The sequence below is a fragment of the Crocodylus siamensis genome, chromosome 3 (genome assembly GCF_052110815.1).
Source record: "Crocodylus siamensis isolate JL-2025a chromosome 3, ASM5211081v1, whole genome shotgun sequence".
In the NCBI taxonomy this organism is placed as follows: domain Eukaryota; kingdom Metazoa; phylum Chordata; order Crocodylia; family Crocodylidae; genus Crocodylus; species Crocodylus siamensis.
Genome location: NC_143397.1, coordinates 53,996,725 through 54,017,260, shown reverse-complemented (window position 1 = coordinate 54,017,260; position 20,536 = coordinate 53,996,725). Strand labels below are relative to the sequence as shown.

The following is a 20,536-nucleotide window of genomic DNA, read 5'->3' as shown; positions in this document are numbered from 1 at the left end:
GAATATACCGGTTAGCCCAAGTTCAGTTAATTTTAAGGGAACAGTGGGGCTGAAAGATGCCATGCATTTTACGCTTTTCACCAACATGCAAATACCCAGTGTTTGTTAGTGTGTAGGCAAAAAGGAACAAATTGGGGACCGGTGGCACGTTAAGCAGTTAACGTATGCATTAATCCAGTATGGATGTAAGCAGCAGTACTGCGATGGGCTGAAATAAAGATTGCTGAAACAAGCAGGTTTTGCCATTGCCCTTCACTTAAGGAAGGTGTGAGAAACAGATAAGCAAGCACGCTCCATCAGAAGCAAAAGCAAATGACAAGTTGCTCAGAAATTCAAATGCTTGGGCAGGTGGGGTAGAGCTAGATACTGTTTTGTGATAAAGATACTTGTGCAAGCGGATGAAAAGCCAGCTCAGGCAGAGGAGACAAAAGTAGAGACGTGCCAGCGAGGCAGCTGTAAGAAACACCTAGAGTCGATTTTGGGGTTGAGATGCTGGCTGGACAGGTTTGGAGGAGCGAAGAGGGAAACCCATTGCAGGCAATTTGCACCCTGCTCTGTTCAAGTAAAACGGCAGGTAGAGCTGGCTGCCAACGCCATTTCTTTTTTCCTAACTGGAAAAACCCATTAAGAATTGCTGAGCGACTTGGGAGGGATTATGCTCCTCCTGGCTCATCCCGCCCAGTCTCATTTCCCCGGTTCCACCATACCCCAGAGAGCATTAATCCACAGCTGGCGAAGGAATCAAAGCTTGAAACATCTCCAGGTCCCCCCTTTAATTCCATCGCCATGCACAAGACACCCCTCAAGCAGCCGCTTTCTTTCCTCATCTGTATTTACATTCTTCAGACGTCTCCAGTGCTCCCCAGTCATTTTTTCCTCCCCCCCAACAAAAACTCCTTAAATAAATACAAACATTACATAAATAAATATATAACCAAGCATGCACGTCAAATTATAAAATTTAAATATACAGTGAATGAACAATGAATATAGAATATTATGTGTATTTTATAGCCGGGCAAATTAGATCTATAAGACAGATCTATATATAAAATATAACTATATTACAATAAAAAAAATAAAGACAAAATAAAACTGATCCCAGTTTCCCACCCAACTTATTCCCAGGCGTCAGCAGCACGTGCCTCCCCCCCTCGAGCACGTGCGGAGACGGCATCACCCCCAGGCCGGGACCCCCCTTCCAGACGGAGCCGCTCCGGGTCTTTGGCTGCTCCCCCCCTGAGGACACGGCGCGCGCCCGGGCGGACCCACCGCAGCGCCGCGGCGGGCGGGAGGACAAACGGAACGTTCCACTGCACGCGCTGGCCCCACCGACGGCAACGCCGTCCCGGGTTTGGCGGCGGGAAGGGGGCGCGCGCGGACCCACCTCACCTGCCCATGTCGCCGGCGTTAGGTCCCATTGAGAAGTAGTAGCCACCGCCGCCTCCTCCCCCCGCCCCACGCTTCGGCCCCGCCCCCTCCTCGCGGCCCCGCTCCGCTCCGAACCTGGCCGGACGACCCCGCCTCCTTTCCGTCACTTCCGGCGGCGCCACATAAGTCGCGGGCGCGGAGCTTCAGGACAGTTGGGGGGGGGTGGAATTAAAAAAGAAAAAAATTACGCACAAGCCTCCGCTGCGCGAGACAAAGTATCGCGATACCTCCACTGGGCCAGGTGCGTGACTGGGGCCTCGGCGGCCCCTCGCTGCAGCCCGGAGCCTCGAGGCGCGACGCCCGGCTCCTTTACGATGCAGGAGTGGGGCAGGGCGGGAGAGAAGGGTGGGGGAAGAAATAAAATGAATCGCGCTGGGGTGGTTGTGCGCATGTGCGGAAGCTGGGAGCCGGCGGGGGGCAGGGACTACAGTTCCCGGCGTGCATTGCGTCCCCCGTGAAGGCGGGGGTGCCTGCATGCGCTCCTCCCACCCTCGCGCTGGTGTCGGAGTGAAGCCGGACGCGGCGCGGTGCGGTGCATGCCGGGAGGCGGAGTCCCTCCGGCGGGGCGGGGGCAAGGGGCAGACAGGCGCCAAACCGTGTCCTGCTACAGCTGAGGTGCTTTAAGCGGGAGGCGCGTGTTGACCTTTGTCCCGTGTTACGTGGGGACTTGGCGGGACAAGGGGTAACATCCCCGTGCTCCAGGGTTGCTGCTTCCTCCACTGCCACATGCCAAGGCATGGCCCTGTTGCCCCAGGTGGCTGTTCCTGGACACCCTGGGGCAGGTCAAGCCCCTGGAGTATGTGCCTGGCATTCCCACTTATACAGATGCACCCAAGGGAGTTTTGGGACACGTCTCTGAGTGGGGGCTACTGAATTTACCCTTCAAGGAGATTCCTCACCCCCCCCCATACCTTTACAAAAGGGGAAAATACTGCCTGTGCCAGGATGTTGGGGGGGCTGCCCCACCTACAGAGACGTGTCCCAAGATCCCCCCAGGACCCTCTCTTTCTCTGAAAGCAGGGAAAGCCAGGCAAGTGCTCTGGGGACTTGAAGTGCCCAGTCCTGCCTGGGGTGCCCAGGATCAGACCCTTCGAGGCCCTGGATCACCTGCCCAGGACAGCTGGGGAGGGCGAGCAGCTTGGAGCTGTCTGTACTCTTCCACAGCAGAGGAAACATGTCTGCTCCAGTAAAGCCACACAATTTATTACTACTTTGTCAGAGACACTGGTATGGCACAACAAAGGGTAGGGCTGTTTGCTCACCCAGTTGTGCCACCATACAGATCTTTATGGTGGCATATATGCAACTTCTGTTTCTACCTAAGATGACAGTAGGATGATGCCCTCAGGGTGGCAGCATCTTACACAAGGGAGACCCACTCTGCAGCTGGGACTCCAAGTATCTGCATGGAACGTGCCATCCTTGAGCCCACAGAGTGCCGTGCATGGGTGACAAGCTCCTGTGAATCCCAGCAGTGGAGCCATACAATAGTGATCTCTGACTGCCTTGCATCACTTGCCATTATCCTAGGAGGAAGGACATACAGTTTTGCCTGTTTTATAAAGAAATGGAGCCTCTGTGATGATAAATGACTCTGAGGTCCTGTAGGCTGAGTGATGGAGAACGGTGGAGAAAGCTGAGTAGTGGTAGCAGAATGTGGCCTCAGATAGGGTGTGCAGTTGAGAATGAGACTGTGTAGGTACTCAGGGCTGATAAGCATTGACAAGGGAAACTTAACATAAAATCAGCAGGTGCCATTGTTCTATCCAAGAAACTAGTGCAAATAGAGTTCTGGTTACATGGGGATTTCAGTCTCTTGTCCTTACTTTCTGCAAAACAATCTGCTTCAGAGGTACTGAACTTTACAGCCCTCAAGTAAAGTGTTATCTTAGCATTTGGTATTCAGATGAACATGTAACTGCGTGGTCTTCTGTAATAATGTGGCTTATGATAAAAACAGAGAATGCCCCAATTTGCTGTGAACAAAAGGAAATGGCAAGGAGGGAAGAATTGGAAAGGGATGAAGAACACTTCAAATGGTTACAAAGTAAACTTTATTTGGCTTTGTCTTCTAGGTCTGAAACTAACAAAACATTTAAGCACATACTCATGTGTCTTCTGGACTGAAACCTCTTTCTGAATTAAAACACATTTCTATCATACAGTCTTCTACAACACTTTTCCAAACATTACAACAGATGCTTTTGTTTAAGAAAAGTGAGATGCCACAGCAACATGTAACTTAGGTACACATTATTGATATTAATGGATTCAAATTGATAGCAAACATGCAGTATCACTTGCTCAATATATTTATATATTTACACCCTCACCTGAACAGTTAAAAGAGTCAGCAAACTGAAAAACAAAACTCACGGGCATAATTTTTTAATGTTGAAATGGGCAGCAGTGTCACAGTGCAAGGTACAGTCCACCCCTTCCAAAATAACACTGGTGTCAGTTTTTCTTAATCATCTGTGATAGTATAAACATTAAGACTATCTGTCATATTATGTATAATCTTGAAGTCTAGTCTTGTGACTCAGTACAAAGGTAAGAGGGGAAAATTGCTTATGTACCAAAACTAATGACCTACCTGTAGTAAGGAATGATATATGTGGTACACCAATATCAGGGTTTCATTTTGTTCCAAATGAAATAGTGGGAGTAGGATCAAACTGTGGTATTTTGAGGACTTGTTTTTATTGCTACTGCATCAGCTTTATAAAAATAGCTTCTTAAAAAAATCCATGGAGCTTGCATGGATGTTTCTGCCCTTCACTTGTCATTAAATGGTAATTATTCTGAAACTTATTGCTAGACACAAAGATTTTTCTTGCACAAATGATGCAGTTTACTAATGGCATTTCAGTTTTCATGAACAGAGGAAAATCAGCCCGTGTTGGAAAGTAATTGTTGCCTGAAGCGCAGTCTTACTTGGGAATTCAGTATCCTGTTAGCCTAGCAGATTAGTGAGCAAAACAAGCTTTCATGGAAGTCTGTTTGAGGAGTTACTGTTGCCTGTTTTTCCCTCCTTCAGGAAGGAGACTGTCTGTATGGGTAAAGGAATCAACAAAATGATTTTGTGCAGATTAGGTAAAAAATAGTGGAATGTAGTGACGAGTACAATGGCGTAAAGTGGTCAGAAATGGCCAGAAATTTATAGGTGATAAAATTGCTGCGAAAAATAGATTTTAGTTAGAAAGTGTAAACTTAATTTGGAGGATATCCATAGGTATATTAGTTAGGATGTAACTTTTCATGCCTTGATAATCTGGGAAACATATATACCTTGTGAATACTGTTTTGAATTTTTTTTAATTTCCTGTATCTTTATTTTGTATTCCTCTTGTTGAGGGACAGGGGGATGGTGTGAAGGCACATCTGTGATGAGGCAGCACCTAAATAAAAATTGGCCTGAGCAGAGCAAACTGCATCTTAGCTAAAACCTGGATTCTCCAACTTCTTTAGAACTCCAGCTTCTTTAAAAGCCACAGAGATTGGGTGGTCCAGTTGGACAAACGAAGTTAGGGCATGAGAAACAGAGGGCTGTATTTCAGAGAGGAGACTTGGACTGTGTTCGTGAAGAGGTAAACTGTAAAAAGAGTGCCTTCAGAGTTGGAACTTTGAGAAATCAACTGGGAGACTCGCACTAATTTCATAGTTTAAGCAGTTGGGCCGGGGAGCAGGGGTTACAACTCTCAATGTGGGGTGTTAGAATCTGCACCGGAGAGTATGTCTAGAAACCCAGTGCCAGATAAAATGTCTAGGCTTCACTCACACTCAGGAAAAATCAAAGAAAAAAAGCCCTGTGGCTCCAGTAGGTAAAACTGAAATGCAACAGCCTTGTGCATGTCCAAAGGGGAGGTTAACTGAGGCTCTTATGGTTTGACTTTATCTCTTGATGTTGAGGCAGAAGGGAATACTGGGGTTGGGTGGGATCTAGTCTTCTTGGAGTGAAAGTCACAGCAAATAAATTTGAAAGCATTTATCTGTTTTACTTAGATGAAAAATGGTCCGTAGTGGGAAGAATGGTGGTCTCCATCTGAAACAGATTTCACATTACAAACAAACAGGAGAGTATCATCCAACAACACTGTCGAGTGAAAGAAGTGGAATAAGAAGAGCAGCCAAAAAATTTGTTTTCAAAGGTAAAAAAAATGCTCTTACCATTTTGGGAAATGTGTTTTGTTTTTATTTTTTTGCTATCAGAATACAGTAAGACTGTGCTTGCCACCAGATTTCCTTGTACTGGCTTTATAATTGCAAGCTCTCATGTCTATCCTTGTTGGCATGTAGAAATAGTTGGCATGATCCAGTTTGGCCTCTTTTTTTCACCTCGTTAAGTTGTATTTAAAGAAACAGTTAAAGTCCACTTTATTTCCTGGTGAAACCTGCAGTCGTTAGGGGCCATGAGTCACAGGAACCTAAAAGATGAATCCTGATCTTCAGTTCCAGACAAGGAACGTTTACTGCATCACATGAAGAGTATGTATGCGAGTAGAGTAAAATCCAGAAATAGATTTGCCACGGGCTGCATTTCCTCGATCCCAGAGTTCCTCCCTGTTCCATTTCACCACTCTGTTCTTGTGCTTATGCCTGCTCTTCCTATTCTACCTCTTGAAGTAGTACTCTGAGAAGGGAAGGGTAGAGAGGAAGTGATGTTACAAACCAGCTGGTGAAGCAGTTATAGCAGGCAAGCAATGTGCTTCATCTAAAATTACAACAGGTTGTACTTCAGAGAATTTATATGAGGGAATACAGTTTCTTTTGTGCTGGGATAGACCAGATATTCCTTCGTAAAATATTTAATACAGACCTGTACACAACTGAAAAAGATGGGTAAAATCAGTTTGATTAAAACCTATAACTAAGCATGCCAAATAATTCAATTGACAAAACAGCCAGAGAATTCTTAGTATTAACGTAATGTGTTTGTTTTGTTTTCTTCCAGAAAATAAGTTATTCTATGTAGGAAAAGACAGAAAACAAATGCGCTTGGTAATTTTTTCAGATGAGGAGAAGAAGAAAGTGCTAGAAAAATGTCATGCGAATACTGCAGGCAGTCATCATGGTATATCAAGGACTCTGACCTTAGTGGAATCTAGTTACTACTGGACTTCTGTAACAAATGATGTCAAACAGTGGGTATGAGTCATAGCTATAGAGTTTTGTTTTTTTTCATCCAGTCTCTGTGCTAAATTTATTTGCATTTATTTGCTTCTGATTACTTTGTAGGATTCTTTTAATTCTTTTTCTCTTACATGAATTGCAAGTAACTGAAAAGATATTTTGCTTAAAATAAAGTGTATTTTAATTCTCCCCTTCCCTCCCCCAAAGAACATGTCCACACAGTAGTGGCAGCAGCGTATCCCAGCTGGGGTGTAATAAATATGCCCTTGTCTACCTGCTCCTGGTCACATATTCCAAACCCAGAAATATGCCAATATGGTTATTCCAGACAGTGGCTCTCAGCCACTTCAGAGACTTTCAAAAGTGGCCATAGAAGAAAACCCTAGAATGTCTCCACCAGCATATTTCATGATTTAGAGCATGCAAGCTGAAGTGGTAGGCCGGGTCTGTTCAGTAGCATCTTGGCAATGTCATGCTACCACTGTTGTGTCAACATACCTAAGAGACTTAAGTACATAAAATCTCTTGGCATTTAATGAGACTTATGTTCCTGGGTACTTCTGACAAATCTACCTAAGCTCCGTATATTTTTGGTGAGACTCCTGTTCATAAGTCACCAAGGGACTTCTGATAATTCCAGCCCGTTTCACTAAGGGGCTGATAGGGGAGCAGGGAATTTTGTTAGAAAGCTAGAAACAAATTAAACATTGATACCAGGGAAAAACTGAGTCACTGGGCTAGATCCTCAGGATATTGGCTGGGCTCTTTGTAGCTATAAAACCCTTATTCAGCAAAGCGTGTATGCTTCTTGACTTTTTAAGTTAACACCATTGCATTCATATAGTAACAAGTTGGGAAGTACAAGCTTTAAGGATATTTCTGCAGAGCTCAAGTCTTGAGAGATACCGCCCCTGATTAGCAAGCACTGTAGCCATGTTACAGTGCTTTTGTGCTGTTGTGTATGCGTGTGCAAGCTCCATCCTTCAGAAGACCACATGGCTACACTGCTTCTGGTTTATGAGGTAGTATGCGCAGAGGTGCCTTGCCCCATGTAGACCTAGATTAGGGGTGGGCAATTATTTGGGCTAGAGAGACACCTTGGGAATTTTATTGAGCTGTCATGGGCCAGGTAATTACCCCCCACACTGCACTGGGCTGGGACAGCACCTCTCCCTGCAGCCTGCAACAACTTAAAGCTCCCTAAATGGCTGTTCCCTGGGGCCTGGCCCTACGCTGTCACCACCTGGCAATCTTGGGGTCTCCATGGAGACTGGCCTGGGACCCACATGAGCAGGGCACATGATGCCAGGCAGATGGAATGGGGTTGTGGGCAGGCAGGGAGCAGGATGGGTGGGTAGAGCCTGGGCTGGGATTGTGGGGCTGTGACAGTGCAGGACTGGGGCAGGGACAGGGGCATGCAGGGAGCAGACTGCAGCCCCACGCTGTCGCTGCCCCATGATCCAGGCCCTGTCTGCCTGTCCCACTCCTGAGAGCTGCTCCCTGCCCACCCACGGCCCCGTCCCACCTGCCCAAGAGGATCCTGAGCCAATCTCCATGGAGACCTCACCTGCCTTCTCCATTCAACACCCCTGGCAGTGGGTGTGGGGCAGACAAGTCAGGGTTCTTGGGCAGTAAGGTTAAATTTGACAGTGATGGTGACTCTGGAAGTAGCAGCCAGAAGCCACCACCACTAGGGCTGCCAGGAAGCAAAGTCCAGCTGCTGTACTGCCCCAGCCCCACTGCATGCCCAGGAGTGCTGGGACCAGTTGCACATGCCACGGCCAGGGTTACCCCCTGCGTCTGGGTCAGGCAGGGCCAAGGGACCTGCCTTGGGCTGGATAAAATCCGTTGGTGGGCCAGATTGAGCCCATGGATGGTATTTTGCCTACTCCAATCTAGATTACTAGTATCAGTGACCTGCTCATAAATGTGCAGTAATTGCCGTTTCTCCTTTTGTTAACTATAGTTCAATAAATCTCAGACCATTCATAGTTTCATAGTTAGTTTCATAGTTTCTGGGGTCAGAAGGGACCTGAACAGATCATCAAGTCCAACCCCCTGCCCTGGGCAGGAATGAGTGCTGGGATCATTCTAATAAATGATAAGGAGCTATACTATGTTTGAATGCTCCCTGGTGCTCCTCCAGCCTTAGCAACCCAAAATGCCTCCTGGTGCTCACATGTGCAAGGTCACTGCTGTGTCCTTTTATGGGGTATAGCCTACTACATACAGGTCATTAGAACATGGGTAAGGACTGAAGCCATGTCCACCAATCCTTGTCTCACTTTGGTTTTAGGTATCCCTTTGATACAGGTCAGATGGCTGGAAAAAGTCCTTGCCCCCCATTCATATAAGCACCAGATAAAATCTGGTCCTGAGACGAGATTTGCGTTTGTACAGCTACCCCCAAATGTTCAGTGTAGCCAAATATTTGTTGCTGTTAGGACTTTCAGTTCCTGAAGAGTGTGATGCATCTTACAGATTAGGTGTTTTAAAAAAAAAAAGTCTCTGCTTTTAATATAGACTGCATCTTGGGCCATGTTACCGCAAACAGCATAAAGCTAACATCATCTTTTCCATGTACCTCACTTCTGTGCTGCCAGAGTAGGACTAAAGATGAAGAAAAAGCTTAAGATACAATGCAAGTCAGTTCCACACCAAGACATATCATACCAGCTCCCTGTCCTTTGGTGGTCTCCACAGGTTAAATCCTTCAGTGGCATTAGCAGATGGAGAACTCTCTTTTTTAATTTATATCATCGAACTGCAATGTTCCTGTGGTGGGACACAGATAACCCTCCCTCTCTCCACAGTTAAGGACTTCACCATTTTATAATATCCCCAGAACCCCTCTTTCCAATTTACCTGCTATACCTAACTTGTTCAGGCACACCTGTCAGAATTTTTGGGCAATTCACAGAAATTCAACATTTTTTTTGCAGAAACTTCCTTGGGACCATCTTGCTGGTCTTTGTGGAGGTCTCCCCAAGGCCATCTCAGGGCCCCTTCCAGACTTTGCCAGTAATGTTTAAGAATTTTCTGAGTCCACTTAAATAATTTATGTTCCACCAATTTCTCTAGCTCTTTGCTTCATTTGACTGGTCCTCCTGTTCAGCACAAACTTTCTTTTTGGTCTCTTCGGTGGCCAAATTACAACAGACAAGTTCTTGGTTTCTTTCATTTGTAGCTCTGAAAGGATGGAGCCAGAAGTAGGTGGGTCCATCCACCTGGCAGTACCTAAGCACCTTAGTAAAGGTGGGAGTGAGGGGACCCTCTCTCAGGATCAGGAAGTTAGAGGTTGAGCTGTAAACTGCTTCATTTTAGTACATCTACCCCCCATATGCAAATATGTTTTCTTTCTTTAGCTAAAGATCTGGTTCAGAAATTAAATAATAATAGGTTGGAGAAGTGTGAATGAATGTAATTTGATGGTGCATCACTGACATGGTTATCTCCAGGGCCTCATTAAAATAATAGATATTTCTATTTTTATTCTATTGATCATATTAACTCTGTGTCTGTCACTTTTTATTAAACTCTGTCTCTGTTGTTTTTCTTCCCAGGTGTATGCTTGTCAGCTTTGCCAGGTGGCAAAGAACACATCTGTTACATCACCCATATTGCACCCTATCAAAGCAGAGGAACCATGGACAGCAGTTACTATAGACCTAATGGGACCTTTTGATGCCACCAGCAGAAGCCATGTGTATGTCATAATCATAACAGACTTGTTCACAAAATGGGTTGTGGTTCTTCCACTGGCTGACATCTCAGCAACTGAAATTGCTAAGGCGGTTGTCAGTGTGTTTTTTTTGTATGGGCCACCTCAGAAAATGGCTATTGATCAAGGAGAAGAGCTTGTTGATCAGGTACGGGAAACCAACCGTGCAAAGATGTTATTTTGGAAAGATTGCAATAGTCTAGTATTTTAGACTATTCCTGACATTCAGGTGCTGGATTTTTAGTGACTTGTTTATAAAAGCTGATGGTCCCAAATTATCTAGCTGGAGTCAAGGCTTTTGAGTTTGCTGTGATTTTTGAAGAGTTAGAACCTGGTCCAGGGTCTTCCAGGATGAAGATTAATTGTGCGTGGATTCTCCCTTGTATATACTTTTTTCTCTCTGATCACTGAAAGGTAAAGCTATCACTAAAGATTGAGGAGAAATCAAAATATTTGAATAGCAGCAAATGATAGATTATTCTTCTTGAATTGTAATTGTTTAATGGCTTATGAGCAAAGATTCTAGTGCACCCTGTTTCCTTGCTTATTTCTAGCATAGATACACCTGGAAATGCCAGTCAGACAACAAGAACCCACTTCGCATGGGACCACACAAGCACAGAACAAAGTTTGTGCTTTACAAAGCTTACAGGGAATTTACAACCTAAGTCGCATCCCTGTTCTTTTTAGAAATGTTGTGCCTCTTCTCTGTACTAGAGTTTGAGGATACTTTACTACAGGGGCCAGCAACTTATTAACAAGCTGCAGGATGGAACAACCTGGCTGTGGTCTGACTTCCATGGCTGGATGACTTCCATGGAGTGTCAGCAGCAGTGAGCTTTCCCCACGTCCATGCTTGAGCTGTGCAGCTGGGAGCATGTCTTATGCTGCTGCTGCTTCTCCCAGCCCCTGGCCCTTCCTGGCTGCAGCGTGCATGCAGCGTCCAACTGATGGGGACCTGCACTGGAGCTGGACATCTGCAAACTGCATCTTTGTTGCTGCTGCTCCTCCCTCCCCTTCTCCCTCACCTCCCAACTCCCACAGTAGTGTGAGCACAGCTGGAAGCTGCTCTGCCCCAGCTCAGGTCCCCACTAGCTGGAAGATGCACCCACGGAGCGGGAGGCTGGGAAAAGTGGCAGCAATGCAGGTGCAGCTTCCAGCTGTTGAAGACTTGTGCAGGGACCAGGCTTCTGCAGACTGCATCTATGCTACTGCTGCTACCCCTCCCCCCTGAATCTGTGGTGCATAGGCAGCTTGCAGTTGTGTCTGCACCACTGGAGAAGAGGTGGGGGGAGGGGTACAGGGAGTGAAGAGAAGCGGCAGTAGCATGGATACAGTTTGCAGATGCCCACCTCAGTACAGGTCTCCACTGGTTAGAGGCTTAAAACTTGCCACAGCAATGGAGCAGGGGACATGGGAAAAGTGGCCGTGGCATGAAAACAGGTCCCAGCTGTCTTACTCTAGTGCAGATCAGAGGGAAGTCCCCTGGCAGTGTTATACTGCCAGTGCCATCAGGCCTTTGTCAGACTGGAAGCTGGGAGGATGGAGAGAAGGTGGCAGCAGCACAGGTGAAACTGAAAGTTGTACAACCACAGCACAGCACCTTGCTCCCCAGCCCTGACATGGGTATGGGCACAGGCACAGGCAAAGCCCTCCATCTCTGTGGGCCAGATTCAGCCCATGGCCTGTATGTTGCCACACCGTGCCTTACTGTGCATGTGCAGTGGTGTCCAGCCTGGGGCCCAGGGATGGCTTTATAGTCATTGAAAATAACTGTGTTAAACCTGTTTTTGCTCATCAACTGATAATGTGTTCCCAATGTCATACCCTTGCAAATATTTGAATTGGCTTTGCTACCTCCTCTTCAAAGGTCTCTCACCCTCCCTGTTCCTTCCCAGCACCAGAAGCAATTCTTGTCCTGGGAGAGAAAAAAATGAGGGCCAATTGTCATTTACAGGTCCTGATTCTCTGCCCCAACTTGGCCGCAGGTTAGAGTAGCATGGGAGGATAATCTAATTTACGCCTCTGTGATCCCTGTGAATCATATGCCAGCTGGAGATAGGTAGAGCACTTGAACTTTTGCCAGTTCCACTTTTTGTAACTAATACAGTCTTTGCTTCAAAGGTTGAAAGACACTTTCGAAAACTGCCTTTGAAAACTTCTGATACTGGAAGTCGAAACCATTTTTTAAAATTGTATTTGCATCTGTTTTGTATCTAATGACATTTTGACTGGATGAAACAAAGTGACATGCCTGAGATTAGTGTAATTCAGCAACTGCACCTAAATTAACATCTGAAACATTTTGGCCTCTGATTTTTTTGCTGTCCAATGTTTTTTTTTGTGTGTGTGTTATATGTTCTAGAATCATAGGTTTGAACTATGTGGAAAATAACATAAGTGATACTTGAGGAATTTTATACTTTCAAAGGTCTTTGTAAACACAAATCCTCACAACACCTCTAAATTTATCTAGATCAGGGGAGAGACTGACTGACTTGTTGAGGCCAGGCAGTGAATCTATGGCAGAACTTAGTTTATAAATCTGAAATTCCATGGTTCTAGATCTGTTTTCATTCCTTTAGGCCACTCTGCCATGTAAATCTGAGCTTCCTTGTAGAGATACCCATACAAGACAATATTTTCCCAGAACTATGTGGTTATCAAAAAGGTAGGAATTATACTGAGTGTATTACTTAGGCACAGCATATTACAGTGCATGGAAACAATGCTTATATCTTTTTGTCTTACAGATAAACAAAGAACTATTTGCGCTCTTTGGAATGAAACAAATAGTAATGTCGTACCCTCGGGTGGAGGACACAAATGAAAGAACATGCAAGAAAATCAAAACTTTTCTTAACAAATACTGCATGGACCATCCAAATGACTGGGATGATCATTTATCTGCTATCGCCTATGCTTTTAACTTGACACATTTGGTGTGTTTAGGCTCTGTCTATATGTTGCAAGTTGTGACTGAAGTTGGTCACAGAGTTGTATGCTAAGTTTGCCTTTTTTCCCTTTAAATAGGAGCTAGCCCCAAACACACCTTATTTCCAGATGTTTAATCGGAACCCGTATATATCAGAGATTTCAAACATACCACAGGAAGTTGAAGAGGATAATAAATGTATGTTTGCCAAAATACTTGAAGCAGTTAAACAAACTAATCAAATATTGGAGGAAAGGAAAGCTACAGATTGCCAGGTAAATCTTACGCTTAAGTGCTATCATTGAGACAACTGAAAAGACATTACATGACCATTCTGGACATGTAATACAAAACAAACACCTGAAGAACATTAGGTATACTTGATGAGGAATTAACTGATGGATTAATTGACTTCTTGCATACTCTTCCACCCCTGTATTTCTGTGAAAATAGTCCAAAGATCTTTTTGGTGTACTACTTCTGCATGCCTCCTTACAGGCTCCATGTTCCATCAGTATTAAGAGGAACTGCATATTTTTTAGGAAAATAAGCTTTAACATATCTTGTTTGTTTCTGTAGACAGTGAAAAGTACTCAGGATGAACAGCAAACGGGAAATAAGTTCATTATTAAAAGGAAGCCAAAGCAGTTAAATCCACTTCACCTCAAGGTTGGACATGAAGTACTTAGACAAAAGAAGAACTGGTGGAAAGATGGCCGTTTCCAATCAGAGTGGGTTGGTCCCTGCATTATAGATTATATCACAGATAATGGGTGTGCAATACTACGTGATAACACAGGGTCCAGATTGAAAAGACCCATCAAAATGTCTCACCTTAAGCCATATATAAGAGGATCCAGTGATCAAGGTAAGCCTTTTATTTTTCTAACACCACTCACTGGCAGAAGAGGGGACAATGCCAACCAAATATATCAGTGTTAATTACAAAAAGTCGTTATAGTAATTAGTACCTTTGCAGTAAATGTTTGGATAGGGTCTGGCCTGGCATGCTGGGCTGCGGACAGAACTAAGGAATCGTGTTTAAACCCCGTTTAAAAATAGCTTCTATTAAACTGACTTTTGACAGAGTTTGGCTCACTTCACGGTGGCTGGTGAAAACAGATTAACAGTAAAATTAGGCTGAACTACATTAAAGAAAAACGTTCTAATTTTGTTTTTGTCCTGCTGTGATCAGAAGCAAGTGTGCTTTAATTAGGATTTGTGTTCATGGTAAAATTGAATTTAAGATAGTTTTCATATTTTGAGAACTGTGGTCCTTTTGACTAATGCAAGATGGTACTAATTAATGTATGAATGTTTCTAATGCTGTAATAAGACACCTGTAATGCAAAATCCAGTTCAGGGGACTGTTTCTGGGGAATTGTAGTGATGAGCTTTCTGTTTATATGTCTAAACCTTAAAATCTTATCTTCTACTCTTTAATAGTGAGTGTTACTGAAAATTCCCACATGCCTTCCCAATCTCTACCCTTTATGTAACATGTTCAGCTGCAGAAAAGAACTGATATGCATTGCTTGTTGTAATCAGAAAACAGCTTTTTTTTTCTCCCACTAGTACTATCGCTGAGTCACCTAACATGACATTTGGAAGGTAGTGAATAGCTAAGCCCTTTGCCACAGAACATAGCTATTGAGCTTAGTCTATTTGTTTTTTAAATGCCATGCTATTAGGACATGTGTACAGAACCTGTTGTTTAAAAATGTGTCATTTTTTTTTAAAAGCCAAGGAACTTAGAAAAGTAACCTAAAACCAACTTTTGAACTTTTTGGCTAGGAACAGAACTTGCACATAAACCAGAATAGAGGATTAAAAACCAGTCTAAACCTGTAAAAGAACAGAAGTTGAGTGCACATAGACTGGTTTCAAAATGGTGGAACCCAATTGAAATAGATCTGAATGGATGTAGTATCAGATTTATTCAGTTGAGGTTAAAATGTTCTGTTGAACTTCTATGCCAGATCTCCTCCCAACACAAGTTACCTTGCAGTCCACCAGCCTCCCAGGATGCTTTGCACCTCCCTGCTAACTCCTTCTTGCGGGGCAGGTGGACTAGCCTTGGCCTGCACTTTGACTTATCTGTCCCTGGGCTGTCACAGAGCCGAGGCAGCAAAGCCTCTACTCCCCAGCCCTGTGTCCTGCCTGTATCCGTCAGCTGGGCTGTGCAGAGTGGGGAGGGAGCTGAAGCCCCCACCCTTGCCCCGCCACACAGCCAGAACCACTAGGGGGGGTGCACCACAGGGGCTTTCTCCACTCCCACACTGACAGCCCCATCACCACTGCATTCCCTAGCCCCAGCCCCTGCCATTTGTTAGGGTCTGAGGGGGGATGAATGAGGGGGAAAACTGAGGCCCCCATTCTTGCCATGGCCCCCCCCCCGACTCAGCGAGAACTGCTGAAGAGGGAATGCACCACAGGGCTTTTCTCTGGTCCCCTGCTGACTGTCCTGGCATGGCTGCATTCCCCAGCCCTGACCCCTGTTAGGGGCTGGGGGGGTGGACGGTAAGCAGAGGCCTGTGCTCCTGCCACAAGGGCTTTCTCTGCTTCCCCACTGGCTGTGCTGATGCAGAGGGCCACTCAGCTGGGGAGCAGAGAAAGCCCTCATGGTGCCACCCCCAGTGATTCTGCCTGGGTCAGGGAGGGGGCCCAGGTGGGATGGGGAGGGCCCATGGGGGGATCGGGGAGAGATTCTCTACTGGCTCTCTCCCTCCCTGAGGCTGACAGCAGGGGGTGGAGGGGAGGTGTGCTCAGCAGCCAGTCAGGTCTGCCCTGCTGATTGGCTTGGCTCAGCTACCTTTGAAAGTGTGCAGCACACTGGGAGGTGTGTGGCTGCTGCCGGGGGCCAGCGCAGGCATGCCAGTGGCTCCTTCAGCCCCACTGATGGCAGAATGTGTGTTCTGTTCTTTTCTGATTTATTCTTTGCAGCTTAGAGCAGAGGTTCCTAACCCCTGGGTTGTGGCCTGGAAGGGTTGGCTGCCGGTCCGCAGGAGGGTTGGATGCCAGATCAGAAGTCCGGAAGTGACCAGCATACTGCAGAGCGGCAGCCAACCCTTTTTTATACTGCCGCTCCACAGTATGCCAGTCATTTTCATACTGCAGTTTGCCGGTCCGTGGTCCTTTCTGGTCTGTGATCTAAAAAGGTTGGGAACCCTTGGCTTAGAGAAATCCACAAAGGTTTGATTGATTCCACCTTAGGCCTTTTGATTGTCTGTACTTAGCCTTTATTTCATAGGAGAAAGCAATCCTTATGTCTATTGCCTGCCTCTGTACATGACAGATCACAGGAAGAAAAATTGGGTGTTTTTTAATTTCCCAGAGATGTAATGAGAAATTAACTTTTATGTTTCTTATGTGATGATACCAGGGCCCAGCATTAGTCCTCTGTTCTCTTTAAGGCTCCTGGATGTCTGTGAAGATGTACATGTACTTAACTTTATGTGCACACATATTCCCATGGACTTGCAACTGTTACCATGACTACAGTAGAGCTATTCTCAATGTGAAATGTTGAGCAGACAAGTCTTTGCAGGGCCTAACATGTTTTCTGTAACATTCTGCTTAACCTGAATCTAAACTTTGATTTTTCTCTTTCTGAAGTTATGCATCATAGAGTAAAGATACCAATTGCCAAATAAAGAGAAAAGTCCAAAGTGAGAGAAATCTGTTGCCAAACCTAAAAACTCTGGTATTTACAGGTAATAAGGTGGGGAAGGGAGGTGATTCAGGCTTTCAAAAGAAAATGCCAGACCATAGCAGCGATGCAAACACTTCAAGTTGCATTCCAGCAGTCAGCAGGACCTTTTTACTTTGTAAACAGTTGGGAGTAAGGATATTGGAATTTGACAGAAGCCAAGTTAGTGGTTTCACTCTATTGGAGACCAATCAACGGCTCAGGCATTTACATGGAATTAAGGTTTCTCTACCTGGGGAAATAGCCCAAAGAATGTAGTACCCATTCTATAATAGGCCCCCATGCAGACGCTTTTGGAATTGGATTAAATTAAACCTTACAGGTCATGTCCAGATGAGCACGGCCACACAGTATGTGGCACCGCAGACATGTCTATGGCACCACATACTGCATGTTCCATTGTTCTCTGCACTGCAAGGATGTCCAGGGGTCAAAAAACTGTGGGGGTGGGGGAAAAAGTGGAGCGGTGCATGTGGCGGCAGCATGCGCCATCCAAACCAGAGTCTGGCTGGCCAGAGTCGAACTCTGTGGCCGGCCAGGCTCAGTGCAGCAGGATCGCCACTGCTGCAGCCCTGGGAGGCCCCCAGAATCCCAGGTAAGGCTGCCAGGGCCAGCACGGTGCTGGCTTCAGCCTCCCCTACCCCACCTGGGGTGACTTGCCTCGCACCAGAGGGCATGTGGCACAGGCATTCTCTGGGGACAACGAGTGATAGCATAAGGTGCGCTGCTGCTAGTTGCCCCTGGGGAACCAAACATCCATGCACATCTGGATGTGGCTACATGGCACATCTGCATGAGACATTTACTGCACAGTAGACTAGTTAGTTGCACCGCTAACATCTCAGCATCTGCATGTATGCCCCTATTAGGGCAGGCCAAACTAATTTTCTTGGCAGCAGGCCAGTACTTGTAAATACAAATAAATACAATTGTGTACTAGCCTGCTGCAGAGTAAAAAACACTGCAGCAGCACATGTATAGATGCTACCCAGCTGGCTGTAGCCTGAGGGTGCTTCAGTGTGGGGGCTGCTTGAGCCTCCATTGGGCCAGAGCAGCTCCGGGCTGGCAGGCTGATCCCTAGAACCCCCTGCCGGCCAGGGCTGCTCCAACCTGGCTACTGCTTAGTGCTCTGAGGTAAATTGCTCCCAGGCGCATGTTCAAACAGTGCACTCAGGAACAATTAACTCTAGAGCAATAAGTTTCTCAGTTTACTCAGGTGCTGTAACTGCACATGTAGATATGCCCACTAAAGCACTGTTAGTGCCCTATGTAGATGCACTAGCTATTCCTCAACAATGGTAATACCTGTGCTTAAGTGTAAAATCTTTCCTGGTTTGCAGGTTTTTCTCATTAAAACAAGAAGCCCTGAGAGAACAGTTTTTTTCTATTACCTTCAGAAAAGAAAGGCATACCTGCTCCACCTTATTCTTAAGCACAAAATGAGTTTGACTAAAATGAAAAAAACATTCTAACTATAACCAGTTGAATCAGAAGTCCAGCCCTTGGGTACTTTGAAATCTGGTAGAAAATCTAATAACAGTAGTATATACTGGCATTTAGTATTAAGTATAATCTTTATTCTTAAGATCTTCTTCAGCCTAGTGTGCCCGCCTTCCCCTGGGTCCCCTAGATGGGGCTCCTCAGAGGATTTAGATATAACTTCACCCAGGTTCTAGGTTTCAGTGGGGCTCAAATCAATGGAATTAGATACCTTGCTACTCAGATTGGGGCAGTTCTGGCCATGTCTAGGAAAAACACATAGGAAACTGAGATAAATAATAGGTCTGCTGGTTAGTTTAGGCACCTCCAGATTTAGGCTACCAGTAAACAGGATTTCCTGGATCACAGGTATGGATTTAAGTCCCCAAAGTCCCCCTCAGTCCCTTTTTATGGATCTAACTCGAAGGCCAGCGCTAAGATGGTATTTCCATAATACAGAAACTGCTTTAATTTTCCTTAGTTTGTCCAGCATCAGCTAAAAATGACTTAATGTGAAGTGAAGGAAATGTTCTAACACACATTTTGTTGTTGCAGACGAGCATTACTTTCTACAAGGTGCAATAGTGGTTGACCATGACTATGTTGGCTTATCTGAAAGATCCTCTGGGCTGGTCCACCAAGATACGATGACTGAAGGGGAAGGAAACACCTTTACAACAACAAATGATGAGTTGCCTCCACCTGACAAACCCCTTGAACTGTCAACATGTAAAAGTCAGCAAAAGTCACAAAAAAGTGATCTTTCTGTATTTGTGGAAGATCACAACATTCCACCGGCTAATGAAAATTCAGAGCAGTGGCCTCCCACCTGTTGGCCTCTTCAGACCGATAGAGGATACCTAAGTAAATAAAACTCCATGTTATTCCTCTGTGGCAGAAATGGTTCTACACTTCGGTGGTAGGCTGAAAAACCTTTGGAAGTTCTTCATCCTTTGACTAAATTATAACTATTAAATACTTTCAGTTATTTACTACTGTATGTGCTTTGGAATATTGTAGGACTGTGGGGTTTCATTACTGTATATGAACTAATGTGTCTTTGTTCCACAAAGAACAGGGGGAGAGCACAGTAAAAGCACATTTCATCAGACTGAATTTCAGTTTAAGCTACAATGTATTGATTAATCTAGTCTTACTTTATTTTTCTAGTTCTTGATTACAAAAGTCATAGCCATTCATTACGTTATATGACCTCCTTATTAATCATTAGACATGACTTGTTCCTTTATGTACAGATCTTGTAAGTGACTACAACCTGAAGTCATCACTGCCTTCAGTCCCAGGAAGCTAAGATAGTTCAGACTGTCCTTAAGCTGCCCTGAAATATTCTCACTCCTATTGGAAGTTGCAGGCTCTTGCCCAAAGCTGCATGATCTCAGAAAATAGCAGCTACCAGAAGTTGAATACATGAAGAGTTTTGCACATGAAGCAAGCAGGCTTACAGCCATAAGGAAGTACTATTTCTGTCCTGATGTAACCAGAAGCAAGAATGCTGAACTTAGTTTCTGTTTCTGGTAATACAGAGTTTAGCAAAGCTCTCTGCCAGGGAAAGGAGGTTAGAGTTTATCAGGCAGGCTGAAGTCTGTGTCTCTGTGAAACCCTTCATACATGTCTCCAGCCTGCCTAAAGGATGGCCAGCAGCTCTGCATCCGTCTTCAGTCTCCTACACTCTTCTTCTCACCAGAATTCTCACCTTAAAAGAGAGCTTGCTACATCTGACTTCCTCACATCTTACTTTTCCCCTTTGAAAATATGCCAAGATTCAGTTAAATAACTACAAAACCCCTTTGTGTACTTGCCTTAGTGCTCTTTACATGCCCCCATCTTTACACCTGAACTGAATGAAGGTACAAAAGGTACCACCTTCTTTTCCCTGCTCCCCACCTCTTTGGCCTAGGGTGGGGGTGTCCAGCTTCTAAGCAGCCAGGGACTGCACACTGTGGGACCTATGGCTCCTCCAGGCTATATGGTGCATTGTACATAAGGCCCTTCCATGGGCTCCCCTGCTGGCTCCCTTAGCATGGTGGGCTGTACTGTGCTATGCCACACTGCCTCCCTGGAGCAGGGGCATGCAACAGAAGCTGGAGAGGGGGGGACCCCTGAGCAC

The 20,536-nt window shown here is 45.3% G+C and overlaps 2 protein-coding genes across 4 annotated transcripts in view; one reads left to right on the top strand and one right to left on the bottom strand.

Moving 5' to 3' along the window:
• PPIP5K2 (diphosphoinositol pentakisphosphate kinase 2) overlaps positions 1 to 1,644 on the bottom strand; it is an 83,998-nt gene extending 82,354 nt beyond the window's left edge. The window contains exon 1 of the mRNA XM_090038349.1: positions 1,507 to 1,644. The gene's annotated coding sequence lies outside the window, so the exon portion shown is untranslated. The remainder of the gene's footprint in view (positions 1 to 1,506) is intronic.
• On the top strand, positions 1,544 to 19,630 carry GIN1 (gypsy retrotransposon integrase 1). Of its 3 annotated transcripts, none has more exons than XM_090038342.1 (8): positions 1,544 to 1,672; positions 5,437 to 5,582; positions 6,386 to 6,579; positions 10,128 to 10,433; positions 13,039 to 13,227; positions 13,319 to 13,495; positions 13,800 to 14,088; positions 18,964 to 19,628. In XM_090038342.1, the coding sequence occupies exons 2-8, from the start codon at positions 5,444 to 5,446 to the stop codon at positions 19,278 to 19,280; spliced, it is 1,611 nt and encodes a 536-aa protein (XP_089894468.1). In that variant the 5' UTR covers positions 1,544 to 1,672; positions 5,437 to 5,443; the 3' UTR covers positions 19,281 to 19,628. The 3 variants fall into 3 exon arrangements, with proteins under 3 accessions (XP_089894468.1, XP_089894470.1, XP_089894469.1); XM_090038343.1 differs by lacking the exon at positions 1,544 to 1,672 and adding an exon at positions 1,928 to 2,046 and having other exon boundaries at positions 18,964 to 19,629; XM_090038344.1 differs by lacking the exon at positions 13,039 to 13,227 and having other exon boundaries at positions 18,964 to 19,630.
• The last annotated feature ends 906 nt before the right edge of the window (positions 19,631 to 20,536 follow it).